Consider the following 14,680-nt stretch of genomic DNA (forward strand, 5'->3'; position numbering starts at 1 on the left):
ACGACTTGTTACCTGTTAGCTCTCTGATAGAAATTCCGGGCAGCCCAAGGCATCGGCTGTTTGGACTCCCTCTCAAATTGACTAGAAGTAATCTCCAGAATCAATGTCTCTCCCAAGTATAAAGAGGATATGGGAGGCAGCAGGACATAACCAGTGATCAAGGTCAAATGAAAACAGCCAACAGAGAAGAAAGAAAATCAAACCATCAATTACATTAGTAGTAACTCTATTTCCCCTCCAAATGATATGTTTTGACAAAGCTTCCAACGAGGCATTGTATACACTACACAAAAAATATAAGACTATCTAAAAGAGGCATATTTTGATGCATGATATGACAACACAACACTCCAATTACGTAGAAGCAAAAGAATATTCCCATGTTACTCATAACAAGTTGTAACTGTTTTGGGAATTGCCAAAATCACCCAGCAATGCCATTGCAAAGACATCACCACTAACCATGACAACTACAAATTGAGACAGACTCCAATATTTGTTTCACGAGCACCCAAAATAAACACTCTGATTCCTCAATTTATTGTAGCAGATCACCAATCTCATCTTCCCTCCATTTCCTTTCTTGCATAATATGAACCTGGCTGTGTTCTTCCAAGCCAGCCCAGCACCCTCGACACCACACCCGACCCTTGACAGGACCCAAACATGACAACAAGACGCCTGACCTGGAACCCAACTATTGTTCCACCATATCCATAAGGACTTACACAGGACCAGATATAATTCCTGAAATGGTAATTGCAAACAGCTTTTAAAACTCATAGCGGATACAACTAATAATCAGATATGCATGAATGGAGCACCATCTACCCTATCTAAATAAACATAAAGGGCTTCCAATAATGTAAAACACTAATAGATAAATGCATATAACAGCAGCACCACATACCTCTAGCTGAAATTGAATCCCCCTGACGGAACATGAACCTCACCCGGTCCAAACTGAAACCCTGTTTGAGAGGCATCACCTGGTGGCATTGTCTCATCCTCCTCCTCCAACCAATATGTCTCAAGAACTTTCACAGCCTTTTCATAGATCTCAGTGTTATCGTGAGACTGTAAATTCTCAATCTTCTCTAAACCCTCTGCATCATCAATCATTTGTGCATAGAGATTCACACCTCCAGTATTGCCCTGATTCTTATCAGCTTCTCCTACCTTCAAAATATTTTCAAGCCCTTCTAAACAAACTGTAACTATCCTTGGATCAGGGCAGTTAAGAAGATCACACAACGGCTTGATACAACCTTGACTTACAAGGAACCTGAAATATACGATATGCCCGGATCAGAACCAGTATATTGCCAATAATTTGCCAAGACATTATTCCAAACTAAGATGAGGAAACAATTTTCATACTTGATTTGATCATGAGTTCCACCAGATGTAGCATTTGAAATGGCCCACGCAGCTTCTTTCTTAATATCAAATTCGGCATTTTGAAGCAGATGAACCAGTGGAGCAATAATATTAGCTTCAATCACAGCCTGTAAAATTCATACGATTATACATAGTTTCAAAGTAAAAATGAATGCAAACAAAATCATACATCCAAAAGTGATAAAACCGAATGAAATATCAAGGCAACAAGAAAAAAGTGATACAGATCCACATGTTACCTGTATCTGCTCCTTATTTCCAGCTGTGATATTTGAAATTGTCCAACAAGCTTCCTTCTTGATGCTCTTTTTAAAATTATTTGTCAACAGATTCAAAAGGCATGGCAATGCTTGATGATTGATGATACACTGAGAGGCAACAAGGTTTGTCCAAAAGTAAGAAAGACAAAATGGTTCGTACTAATATAAGCCAAAAGATATTCTTTAACAACTAAACCCACTAATTTTGCATCAATTTTACAATCGAAGAGGGGCCAATCAATGTGGTTTGAGTGAACTAGTTATTCACACAATCATTGAAGATAAATGGTGAAACATCAATATTCTTAATAAGATAATTAAAAGAAGAAAACCTAGGAAGTGGAAAATACCTGGGTTTGCAGATCATCTCCTGTAACAATATTTCCAACAGTGCGAAGAGCAGGAATGAGCACTGACGGAGATGGGTGCCTGTGAAGTCACAGAATTTTAGATTGAAGTCAGGCAAACAAAACACATACACAGAAATCACAAGACTTCAAGATTCAATCAAAAGCAAATAGTCCAACTCACAGCAAAAGTTCAACGAGACGCGCACATACACCCGCTTCGATAACAGCTTGAATTTTGTCATTTGTACCATCAGAAAGATATGAGAGCGCCCAGCATGCATCAGTTAAGACTTCTTCATCATTTGAGTGAATAAGGCGTGCCAAAGCAGGAAGTGCAGGTTTAACCTGAACAATAATTAAAGGATCATTAGTTAGATAATAATCAATTCAACCCCACCAGTGGTTGGGAATGGCAAGTCTCAAGTATAACTCACAAATATCATGCCATAGAAAATTCATAGCTACAAAACAACACTCAATATCCATAAGCCTCCTAGCAACATCTTACTTTCTGGTTTGATGTTAACAGTGAATTGCAATCTATAATTTTTATGATCCAACAAAGAGTCTCAGATTCCAAAGACAGATAAAGGACAATGATTTTGCATCGTAAATCAATAACATTGAACATGAACAAACTTGCCATATCACGTTAAGCCAAAAATAATTCCCCAACAAATGGGGAGAAACAGGGTCCAGACCTGATCAAAGGGAGGCTGTGGCTTGCCCCGACAAAAATTTGAGAGTGTCCAAGTAGCATTTCTCAGCATAGAAAGCTTTGCATGCTCATTCAACTGTGCCAACAAAGGAAGCAAAGCACCATGGCCAAGGACAAGATCACGACATCTAGGAGAATCACCAGCAACATTTCCCAATGCCCACACAGCCTGAATGTTCAAAAGAAAAGAGAAAAGAAGATTATCAAAAATTTCATACTAGCTTTTTCCAAGTAAGATTCAATTTATCTCACTTCCTAATTCTGCCAATGATCAAAATTACACAAAATTCCTTTCATATGCATACCTGCTCACGAACATCATCACTAGGGGAACCAAGTAACTTCACAAATATTGGAACAGCCCCATGATCAATTACCACCTTTGTGTTCTCAGATGTTCCAGAAGCAATATTTGTGAGGGCCCATGCTGCCTCAAACTACAGAAATATTAAATCAGTAAGACATATCTAGAAACATGAAGTGAAAAAATAATGTTGAAGCTGAAGAAAATCCAACCTGAAGCTGCGGGAAATCTTCCCTCATAAGGAACTCAACAAAGCGAGGAACAACACCAGCTTGTATTACTTCCTCAATAGGTGGGCTGCGTTCTGTAATAAACAACAAAAGATATTAAGGTATACCATTTTATGACTTTTTTACTGAAATCTATTACAGGATCAATTTCTCACCAATTGAAAGCAATTTCCTAAACTGAGTGGTTGACTCAAGCTGCAGATTACTATCCTCACTCCAAACACCAGCAACCATGGCTGGCAAATTTTCCAACTGCAGTCAAAGAGTTGAACATGATCAGAAGAATTCAACACTCAAACAAGTCATAGACATAGCCAATCAGCATATCCTCAAACAATTAACAAAAGCCATCACAATATAAACTGTGGCAAGAACAGAATTTATGGGGCAAGTATGCCAATTATTCACCACAACTCTGTTTAAAAGAAATTTAAAAAGAGGAACCTATTTTCCCAACTCTATTTTAATTAATTCTGGCTCAATTTCTAGCCAAAAATAAAATAGGGGCGGAAATAAAGCTACCATGCACTTACCAACAACTAACCAGGAGTGTAAACACAAAGCCAACAGCACTAAATTAACAATTAAAAAACCAACCCCTTATACAACTTGATACCATTTATAAATTGCTACAACTTAATGGTTAAGCTTAACGAACTGAAAAAACCTTAACTGACGATACAAGAATAAACCGAATCGCTAATTTGAAAATTGATGTTAGTGCATTAACATAAAAGAACAACAATCTTGGACTCAACCAGATAGCAAAATGTTTACACTACACCAGAGTTCCCAGTCAGACCAACGAAAAAGCACCAAAAATAATAATCATCACCTCATCAACACATTCAGAAAAATGGTACTAACTAGATACTCGCAAGTTTAAAAACCTACCATAACATTAATCAAAATTTACCAAACCAAATAGCATAGAACAAGCTTTAACAACTTCAGCGACTGATAAAACACTGAGGAATTAAACGAGAAAATAAAACAATTGAAAAATCGACCTTTTTTTCAACAGCAGAGGAGTGAAGAGAAGCAGGCATTGGCTGAGCTTGGAGTCCTTCACGTCGCTTCTTCTGCAAACTCTCTTCACGGCGGTTCTTCCTAATCTCCACCATGTTATCCTCCCTCCTCCGCCTTCCTTCCTCGGCGTCCACCGCCACTTTGTACCTGTTCCTCCGAACCTCCGTCCTTGCGTTTGGCCTCAACGACATCTTCTCTCAATTCCCGAAAAAACACAACCCTAAAGAGAAAAAGACAGTGATCGAACTAAAACCCTCAAGAACTCCTTCTCTTTTTCTTGTTCTTCTTGTTTTCCTTCGGCTGAAAACCCTAGAGGGAAAATGAAAATAAGATTTTGGGGGGATTTTGATTGATTTGAAGAGAGGGAGAGGAAATGAGGGAGAGGGTTTATATAGGATTGTTGGGCAACCGATTTTTGTAAAATGGTCGTGGATCGTGTTATAATTACGCCACTGCCATTTTTTTTTCTTTTCTTTTATTTGAATTATGAAGGTGGGGACAGAAATTAAAATATATATTATAAACAAAGAAAGAAATAAGCAACCTTACGGTGGATTATGACATGTTAATTTCTTTGTTTAGAGGGCAAGCCAGCACATGATAAAAATACTTGTTAAAATCAAAATGAAAAAAACAATATTTTTCTAATTTTATAAATTAATTTTATGATTTATCAATTAAAATTACTCGTACTATATTACCAATATAAATTTAAATTATAATTTTAGCATAAAATTAAGTTCACTCAACCAATTTGAAAAAATTAAATATGTTTCCATTTCTTATTTAATTAACTTAAGGAGTCAAAGATTTAAAAATGTATCATCGAATATGAATTTGTATAAAAGATAAAATCTGCTTCATTGAATCAATTTGAAAAAAAAAAAAACACAAGTATGTTTTTATTTTTTCTTAATTAATTTAAGTAATTAAAGATTTCATAAAGTATCATAAAATACAAATTCAAATCAACTGCGCTTGATCAAAATGAAAAACAATCAATTATGTTTTTGTTTCTTCTTAATTAATTTTAAGAAATTGAAGATTTAATAATGATTTACTTTTCGAAACGAAATTATTTAAAATGGATTTTTGAGTTTTAAAATTTTCAGTATATTTTATGTTTTTGGATAAAAGTAATGGTAATAACCAATTTAAAAAAAAATAAATCAACCCTATGGATAAAGAACTTATATATATATATATATATAATTTGGTGAAAAATAAAAAGAAAAGTGAGAACTCGGGGTATTTTATGGACTCGATAAATGGCCAACAAATCCCAAGCCCAATATTAAATTGAAGCCCAAGTGATTTTTTTCATTTATTTAAAAAGAGTTGACTTATTTGTTAATCCGCGTACAAATAAAGGGTCATTATTCGAGATAATAGTCAAAATGATAAAATTTTCAAGTTATGGCAAGATGAGGTAAATAATAGAAATGTGATCACCTCAAATATTACGGATCATATCATATGTCACATGAATAAAAATTACAGTCAATATTAAATCTTGTAACTGTTAATTTTTCATCAGAATTAACAAGTTGATAATAAAATATTAAAAGTTTAATTGCATAAATCAATATAATTCAAATTTTAGTGAATACTTAAGTCATTTTCAATTGAATATTGCAAAAGTCATCGAGCTTATCCATAACTCATTGTCTTAGGCCTTTTGGCAGCTGTTTTTAAACGACAAAAGCAAGTACAAATAAAAAAATATATAACTATAATTCCAAATTATATTGAGGGATCAATTAATAATCAAATATTGAAAGGGAATAAATTTCTAAATGATTATATTACCCTTCATTGATTACATGTCTATGTGACTATAACATAATCAAATATTTATTTTCACGTTTATATACATAATTTCAAAAGAAACTACACATATTTAGAATTAACTTAATTAAAAAGATTGTTTCTATACAAGAAATCTTAAAAATAAACCGCTTGGTTATGATATGAACTAATCGAATTAATCGTAAATCATTCAAACTCGACTCAAATTAGACTTAAACTCTTATTTATTGGTATTAGCTACATATTTCAGTATAGTAATAAATAAAATTAGAAGAAATATAAACATAATTAGATTGTTTTGATCCTTAAGTTAGGATATAACATCAAAAGTTACTAAGATAAATCACTCATAAATTTTTTTTAAGTCCAACCCAAATCAAAAGACAAAACAGAATCATTTGCAAGTTAAAACCCATATTTCTGGTCATTTCGGCCCAACCCAAAACAGGTTATCTAGCCCTGTATCCAAGGCTTGAAAAAATAAAGATGAACAAAATCAAATAAAGCCAACTATTATTCACCCACGATTTGGATAAAACGATTTAATCTAATTGATCTATTAGATCAATTTATCTAAAATATTTGATTTAATTAATTTTTTTGTTGGTTATTGGTTTTAAAATTTTTAAACCAATTTATCAAAAAAGTCAAACTAATTTTATATATATTAATATATATAATATTTTGTAATCTATTAATCTAAAATCAAACCGATTAAATCAATTTAATTTTTTTATATTTAATTGATTTTGATTAATTTTTTAAAAATATTTAATCTATTTAATTTTTAGATATGATGAATTAAAAAACTCAAATCTATTCATTGCTTATCGTTATAACACAAAAAAAAAAAAAAAGAGAGAGAAAGAAAGCAAGTTTTGCCAAATTTAGCAGAAGAATTTTTTGCTTTGGGGTGGTGTCATCTCATCTTATGTCCAATTCTGCCCACCACAACTACAACTTAAACAAAAGGCAAGTGACAGCAACTTGCAAAAATCAGCAACCTTTCTTGAATTTTGCAATGCACCCAAAAATTCATTATCAATACCTAACAAAGAAAAAATTCATAAAGAAAAAGAAATAAGTGAGGAAAACAGGCAGCAACCCACCCCCTGAATGAACAAAAGGAAAAGAAATGAGGGAAAACAAGACAAAATATCTTTTATTATCCTAAGAAACTAGAAGCCTCTCACAACTGACAACAGCACAGATAATTGCTGCAGAGAGAGAGAGAGTCCTGTCAAAAGCTGATAATCAAAGCTAAATATTTGTAGGCTGTGTGGACCATTCCTATGAGCAGGTCCTTTCAGCTTTTTTTTTTTTCTACCCCACAGCTTGTGAGCACTTTTTCGCCATCACCAGGCCCACGACTTCACCTCTTTCTTTTCAATTCCCCTTCGAGGGTAAGGGAGATGTAAATGCTACTATACCTCCAAGTTTGGTATTAATTTCGATTTCGATTTGTCAAATTGATTGCTAAAGTTTTAACCCTTCATCCTGAATCCATTACGGGATGATGGGTCATTTTATAAGGGTGGATCGTTATTGAAAACCGACAAATTGAACAACTTCCGTTTTGCTACAAATTGAAAATGTACAAGTGTAATTAAATTGCATGCTTTTATTTGTAATTTGCATAAAAGCAAATTGGTGCATGAGAAACAAGTGTCAAATGGTCTTTCCAAGTGCAACCAAGCAAAATATGAACCTTAGCAGCCATGTGCTGTTAAAAAGAACAACCCAGTGCCAATTGTCACGCACACAAAATAAAGAAAAAAAGAAATACATTTTAAAACATTTAAAAAAGAGGAAATTTTATTATTAACCATAAGAAAAGTCACAACAATTTTCCTAGAATAACCTAAATACACCCCCTGTTTTCCCTTAATGACGGAAATTAGCCCTAAAATTAAGTTACTACTTGCGGGATTAAGGGAGGAGTAGGGGTGTTCTGTTTGCATGATACGGCGGCTGCCACTGGTCAACAGCGGGAACCGTTCCGTTTCGCTGCATTGCCTTTAGAGACACGTGCCCTCTTCGTCTCCGACGTATCGGTGTTGACGTCGAAGCTCAAGCCATCTCCGCCGACCATTTCCGCAAACATCCTTTGCAAATCCTCGAAGCTATCCCCCTAGATTAAAAGAAGAAATCCCATCCAAAAATATCAATGGGTAGTCGTTAAATCCTGAAATTACATATATAACCTTACGAAAATGAAGAAAATTACGAGCAGACCACCTCGTCTTTCACGTTGTTCATCATCGAGATCATCTCTTGCATAAAACCACAGAAGTCCTGCAGGGAGTAAAAATGGAAATATAACAGTGAAAAAAATTTTACTATTAACGAAAAGATTAAATTAGAAGAATTGATATTGCCAAGGCAATCAGTTCGCCGAACACGAGGTACGGACCGACGCCGTTTTAGTTGCGTTGTACGGGAACAAGATTAACCTTGGCAGAATTAAAAAAAATAAAAAATAAGATTTTTTACGGACATCGTCTTCTTCTTCCAATGGATCGTAGAAACCGGCGTCGTACATTGATCTCTTGGTCTCGTCGGAGAGAACTGCGGACATTTAACGGCCGAATAAATGAATAATAATAATAAGCTACGGGAATTTAACGGCGACAGGATGATAGAGAAAGATTTGAGAATGTTACCGGAATAAGCTTCTTGGATTTGCTGAAACCGGCGTTTCGCTTCTCCGGCGACGCCCGGATTTCTGGCGTATCTGTCCGGATGCCATTTCTTCATATACCAAAACATAAAAATTGAAAAAGTTTCAAAATTTTGATTTCCCAAAAGGGACCGCTATATCTAAAATTGGAAGCCAATTAAATAAAAAGAAACGAGAAGATTGTTTTTTTGTTTTGGATTACCAGAGCAAGCTTACGATACGCAGTGCGGATATCAGAGAAGGAGGCGTCCTTGCGAATCCCGAGAACGGAGTAATAACAAGATCCGCCGTGGGATCCTCCTTCCCGATCCATCTCAGCCGTCCAAAACCGTCCCCGCGTCTTCCTCTCTCTCTCTCTCTCTCTCTCTCTCCGCCTTCCAAATTGAAAAACGGAACTACAAAAAGCTCATAGCTTTCTTAAAGCTTCGAAACCGATACAGGTAAACAAGAAATCAAATGTACTTAAAAAAAGCTGGAACACTAGTTTTTGCTTTGTCGCCGTTGATTTGTACGGGCGTGTTTGGGGACAGAGAACGAGAGAGAGAAAATATCTTGGGGGAACTTTGTGAAATGTCAGAAGATATGAAGAAAGAAACTTCGAGAGATTTCGGCCTGAAAATAGTTCTCCGGGCTAAGATATTTTCATGGCGGGTTTTTTAAATGCCGCTGGAGTTGACTTCAAATTACGGGATTTGCCATTCGCCTGCTGTCACGTTTCCGTTTCTCTTCTGGTTACGCAATCCGATGTTGGATCTAAATCTTCCAAATTTTGGACGATTAAAATTTTTTTTAATTTTTTTTAATTTTAATTATTTTATTTTTATCCACGAATCATAACATGTGATCAAATAATAATTAATATATCACATATAATGTGTCTCAATTCACACTAAATTTTAAGATATTATTCGTTTTAATTTGTCAAAATTTACAATTATCTTACTTTAATTTAAAGATTTACAATACATAAATCAAAAAGTAAGATTTTTTTTTAGATTTTAAAAAAATAAAAACTTTTTTAACATTAAATTAAATAATTTAAATTTTTTTATTTAAGCTGTAAATAAATATAATTTTCAAGCCAAAAAGAAAAAGAGGTAAGAAAAAAGGTTGAAAACCCAATGTCAATTAAATGGTGCTTAAGTGATTTGTCTTATCATATTTGTTATTTTGACTTTTGTGCCATGTGAAAAGATAAAGATTCTCTTTCATCCAATCCGTCTATCAAGAGTGATTAGAACACTGAATCTATCACTTTTGACACATGATTACCTTGATCAAATGATTCTGATCATTGCATATTGGATGGTTTGCAACAATTGCAAGCTTGAAAAATGGAAGAGTTGGGATTCCTGAAAGAGAAACATTAAGAATAAACTGGTTTCATAACCTATGATTGAAACTCTGGTAAAAAAACATTAAAGAGTTCAGCTAGCTCAATCAAAGATGATTGGATGTTGTTCAACTTTCTATGATGGTTATTTGGGTTTTTGGATTATTTGGATTTGATTACCATTTCCAGGAAAAAGCTTAGGTTCATTATTACTCATGGTTGCAACCATGGAAGATCTCATCATGCATTCACTTCCATGATCTTTATCTGCAAAAGGCAGAGTGACAGGGTGTTCAATTTTAATCAAGATCTGGTTTGGTCTTTTGGGTTCAGATGCCAAGGGTAGCTTGGGAGCAGAGTGCAGAAATTTCCAGGCCAAAAGGCTACATTGTAACTGTCCCCATAGCATTTGGTGGAAGCATGCAAGGAGCTTTTTGCTAGCAGAAGGGAAACAGGAAACTTACCTTGAATGGAAAAATTTTTGGTGTAGCAATCTGTTGTTTTTTTTGCAGTCAAAGGGTTTTCTGCTAAACCCTGTTACCCTGCTGCTAACAGAGTCCATGAATGAAAATATTATAGTATCAAATGTATAGATCCTACTGAAAGTGAAAATCTCAGAATTTTGATTATTAGATTTATGATCTTGACTTTCAAACACTATGTACAAAGACCCTTTTTGTTGTACTTGTTGCAACTTACAAGGATGAGAGCTTGGTGAGGAAGAGATTAGCTTCCAGCTCAAGGAGAATACTTGCCTCCTAATCTGATATGCTTACATACTAAAAATACACAAAGCTTTTTCAACAGGAAAAACACTACAGAATCTAAGCTAAAACATCTAGGAGATTGTTTCTTCCTCCTGATTGCATGAAACTAGAGTAGATGCTATTTAGAAATTATCTTACACAACCTTGACAGATGATAGCAGAAAAAACCTACAAAGCTAACCTAACATACCTTGGAGAAGCTTGGCTCCTAAAATTCTGAGATGATGCTTCATTGCTGCAATCTAGTAATTTATATACATACGCCTTCTGGCAGCCAGAGCCTTAGCTCCACGTGTAATTGACTTCCACTGGATAACAGCTCGAAGCTTCAACCACCCAGCTTTGGGGCACACATCTCTGCCCTTTCCCATGCTTTGGCTATGTACATTAAAGTCTGGGGAAGAAGGAAGGATGCCGACCGATGATTCGCAGTCTGGAGTTAAAATAAATCCACTGGCTTGTCTCCATGCTGGAGTGACTGAAGCCCAACTTTGCATTTGAGCCTGAGGATTATCCTCGGTAGCAAAATGAAAGTCTGGCAAAAGTGACAAACTGTTGTCTCCATGGTAAGGGAAGATTCCCTCCATTCTGAAACTGTTTCTTAGCATCGGATTAAATGCTTGAATTCCATGTCCATCCTGTGCAAGAGAAACCTGTGGTTGATTGTTTTCTTCCACTTCATAGGCATAGGATGTTGAGGATTGGTTGAATCCCAGGGCTATATCTGGTTGATCTGCATACATACAATGAATCAATGAAATCAGAATAGTAGTAAAGAGAATCTGGTTGAGAGCAAGAAGAGTTATGGAAAGGTGGGTGAAAAACGGATCTCCACAAATTTCATTGTGTGTTGACAATTCAATATACTAGAAGTTCTTGTACCTTGGTTGGCAACTGAGAAATCAGGTTGCTGCAGGAGTAAATTTGGGATGGTATCTGGCTCAGGAAGCAGATTTGTCAGGGTCATTGAGGGGCCAAAAATTGCTTGCCGATTAGTCAAGACCAGGTCTCCAACATTCCTGTAAGCTTGTCGCTTTGCATCTTCCACCAGAAGCTGCAAATTAAGTGGAGAAATCATTCAATCTTAACTCAGATGGAACACATCTGTATTTTTGTGTAACTATATCAGTTTCCTGGATATGAAACACAAACCTTCTGAGAAAAGGTCAATTTTTCCAAAGGCTGGTAATTTTGGCCACCAAATGTTGCCGCTACACCCTTGAAAATGGAATTTAACAGGAGTCCAACCCTTTGTTGAGCTCCATAGTAGGTATACGTATACCACTCATCATCATCTAGAACACAAGTCAAAGCATGTTCTATGATCGTATCCCACACCCTATTTGAGATTCCACCACCGAGCATCTGCAGTAGTGTCACCAATTCAGATAGGACCAGCAGGAAAAAAAGGATAACAGAGAAAAGCATGCACCAAGACAACAACATGCTCGAGTGCTCTGATTGACAGGAGCAAATTATTTACTTACATCGCGCAGCGCAGATGGGTCAGTTACATGCAACCGCAGGAAATCCTTTACTGTACTAATATTGTTAGAAGCCAGCCGCCTATGGAAGGCACCATCTTTAGCTATCCTTTCTAGACGCCACACTTCATCTCGCTGGGATGGAGGGTGGTGTTTCTTGTACACTGCGTGAATCAATTCCATGTCAATTCTCAAAGATCATTCATAAATTCATTTACAAAGAGAATAACAGAAACTGAATGTTGAAATAAAAGCATTCGAAGAACTTACACTCCCCGCGATGGTCCTTCACCACGAATGCTTCACTTATAGCCTCTCTGATTGTCACCTCACCAGAGATCCTTTGCACAATTCTAGCTCCTAACCTGAACTTTCTGCTCCTTATCCAGCTAGAATTGTCAGTGAAGATCACATTATCGATAGTTCCCACCCCATCTGCCATCGTAACATTGAGATCTCCAGTCAACAATGGCCTTTTACCTTCCCTTTCACGAAGAACGCTTGCGTTGAATTCATTTTCTGTCCAGTCTTCCCGCTCATCAGCACCAAAATCACCATTGAGGACCACAATCTCAACCTTAAGAGAAGACAGTGGACCAGATGTGGCAATTTTATTGCTACTTGTATCAAATAGGACAATCCTGACGGGATTGCCCTCCTCAGCTTCAACCTTGCCGCCTGTAAATATGGTAGGGGGCAGTTTATCGACAAAGCGCAACTGCAAGCTTCTCCCTCTAGATGCCTCAATCTGATTGAGCAAGGATCTGAAAACCAGAAAACCATAAACCAATGTTTAGACAAGGATCCATAGAGAAATAATGGAGCTTTAGAACCCCCCTTTTCAGCAAAAATACAAGCAAAGCAAGCTGAAGTTAAATTCTGAGAGTCTTGCTGATGCTAGCCGATGAAAATTAACCGTTCATACAGTCAAAATCCTTGAACACAAGTTCCATGAAGATAGATATACAATAGCTTACCTTGAAGATGGGTGAAAGGAGGACAGAATTCCACGTTCCACTTCCTCCCGAACCTGATCACATTCACCAATGATATACAGAAGAATTAAAACTAGAGAGATATGCAGCTAAAAGTATAAACAACACATTCAGCCAAAATATTGATCAACTTTAAAACATCATGCATGCTTTGGCAGAATGATGAAATTTGCCAATTTTTCTGTAATCTTCATTGAGCTCATCACTAGCCTCATCTTTTTGAAATTCTTTGTATCAGTTGTGGTTCCTTTCCAAGAAGAACAAGTCAACAACTACTGTTCAACTGTTTGAAACGGCTTAAAAAACGTGTTGAAATTTATAAACTGAGAGCTAATGCAAACCAAAATGATATCTTGATTGAACTGGATCAAACCATATACTAGCTAGCTCCTGAAAGACAAAAGAAAGAACAGCAAATTCCATCTTAGATTTACTTACCCAAGATCGAAGCATTGGTTCCAGGTTGAGCACAATTCTTTTCAGGGAGAGCCCTCCCAATCCTGCTATGTTTCTAGCACCACTGCAGGAAAAAAACAAGAACCCAATTCAGAAAACATTGCAAACATCAGCTTTAGATGTTGGGAGGAGAAAGAAACAAACCAAAACCACTCATCACCTCCAAGAGCTCTTCAGGGTAGCTCTTCTTTTGGGATCAGGAACCATTACTCCCAACCTCTCATCACCTCCATCAGTTGCAGACCTCTTGATAGGCAACATCATGAACAACAAAGAAGAAAACTGGAAAATGACTTGTTCAGAGACAAAAAACTAAACCCTTTGAGCATCTAAAGCCTTAACCCCAGCCAGTAACCGAAACCTCCCACCACCTGTGCTCTTATATAAAACAAAGCAATTGCTTTTATTGACTTACAAAGTCATAGAAGATACCTGGAACCTCACCCGAATCAATGCTAAGAAAACACGTTAAGTCACTAAAGTCAAGCAAAAACCCAAATAGAAAAAGAACTGCCGCTAAACCTTCATTAAATTATTGCCAACTTTGTACACATCACTAAACTTTGAAAAAAAACAAAAAAAACTACCACAAAATCTTTGGGTTTTGTTCAAGGTATAACGAACTGGAACAAGAACAAGTTAACGCGGGATGTTGATTCTTTGAAAAGGACAGAAAAACGAGTAATCCAACAAAACAGTAAGGTTACATTAAATGTGTTTTTGCCTCTTACAATTGGTGACAGAAACACGGTTGGATTAAAACGCGTGCATGGAGGGCAGAGAGAGAGAGAGAGAGAGAGAGAGAGAAGTGTATCAAACTAGAAGGCAGCTCGAAATTGAACGCAAGACAAACGATTTGTTTAT

General features: G+C 36.1%; 3 protein-coding genes across 3 annotated transcripts; all 3 read right to left on the minus strand.

Annotated features, from left to right (window-relative positions):
- Positions 1-574: 574 nt before the first annotated feature.
- LOC18600545 (importin subunit alpha-2-like) lies at positions 575-4,662 on the minus strand. Its single transcript, XM_018121503.2, has 11 exons — positions 4,274-4,662; positions 3,419-3,515; positions 3,246-3,337; positions 3,035-3,166; positions 2,713-2,898; positions 2,193-2,356; positions 2,012-2,090; positions 1,641-1,769; positions 1,381-1,508; positions 911-1,285; positions 575-747 (listed from the first exon to the last, which is right to left on the minus strand). The coding sequence occupies exons 1-10, from the start codon at positions 4,481-4,483 to the stop codon at positions 913-915; spliced, it is 1,590 nt and encodes a 529-aa protein (XP_017976992.1). The 5' UTR covers positions 4,484-4,662; the 3' UTR covers positions 575-747; positions 911-912.
- Positions 4,663-7,888: 3,226 nt separating this feature from the next.
- On the minus strand, positions 7,889-9,409 carry LOC18600548 (Chaperone DnaJ-domain superfamily protein). Its single transcript, XM_018120649.2, has 5 exons — positions 8,984-9,409; positions 8,765-8,852; positions 8,599-8,669; positions 8,340-8,396; positions 7,889-8,232 (listed from the first exon to the last, which is right to left on the minus strand). Exons 1-5 carry the CDS (start codon positions 9,092-9,094, stop codon positions 8,083-8,085), a joined length of 477 nt encoding a protein of 158 aa, XP_017976138.2. The 5' UTR covers positions 9,095-9,409; the 3' UTR covers positions 7,889-8,082.
- Positions 9,410-10,726: 1,317 nt separating this feature from the next.
- LOC18600549 (calmodulin-binding protein 60 B-like) lies at positions 10,727-14,623 on the minus strand. The gene is given in 9 exon segments (XM_018122091.2): positions 10,727-11,165; positions 11,167-11,614; positions 11,764-11,935; positions 12,034-12,246; positions 12,369-12,529; positions 12,636-13,129; positions 13,343-13,395; positions 13,799-13,880; positions 13,977-14,623. Coding segments are annotated over 9 exon segments (1,761 nt in total). The 5' UTR covers positions 14,081-14,623; the 3' UTR covers positions 10,727-11,131.
- Positions 14,624-14,680: the final 57 nt, after the last annotated feature.

The sequence above is a fragment of the Theobroma cacao genome, chromosome 5 (assembly GCF_053813885.1).
Source record: "Theobroma cacao isolate CCN51 chromosome 5, ASM5381388v1, whole genome shotgun sequence".
Taxonomy (NCBI): domain Eukaryota; kingdom Viridiplantae; phylum Streptophyta; class Magnoliopsida; order Malvales; family Malvaceae; genus Theobroma; species Theobroma cacao.

Bases quoted from the DNA above. Each gene is read 5' to 3' on its own strand.
- LOC18600545 (XM_018121503.2), bottom strand. From the start codon at position 4,483: ATGTCGTTGAGGCCAAACGCAAGGACGGAGGTTCGGAGGAACAGGTAC. The intron at 3,516-4,273 runs GTCGATTTTTCA...CTTTGACTGCAG, and splicing joins CCTCTGCTGTTGAAAAAAAG to TTGGAAAATTTGCCAGCCAT. The intron at 2,357-2,712 runs GTCTGGACCCTG...ATTATTGTTCAG, and splicing joins CACAGCCTCCCTTTGATCAG to GTTAAACCTGCACTTCCTGC.
- LOC18600548 (XM_018120649.2), bottom strand. From the start codon at position 9,094: ATGGATCGGGAAGGAGGATCCCACGGCGGATCTTGTTATTACTCCGTT. The intron at 8,853-8,983 runs GTAATCCAAAAC...TGGTATATGAAG, and splicing joins CGTATCGTAAGCTTGCTCTG to AAATGGCATCCGGACAGATA. The intron at 8,397-8,598 runs GTCCGTAAAAAA...TACTCCCTGCAG, and splicing joins CATTGGAAGAAGAAGACGAT to GACTTCTGTGGTTTTATGCA.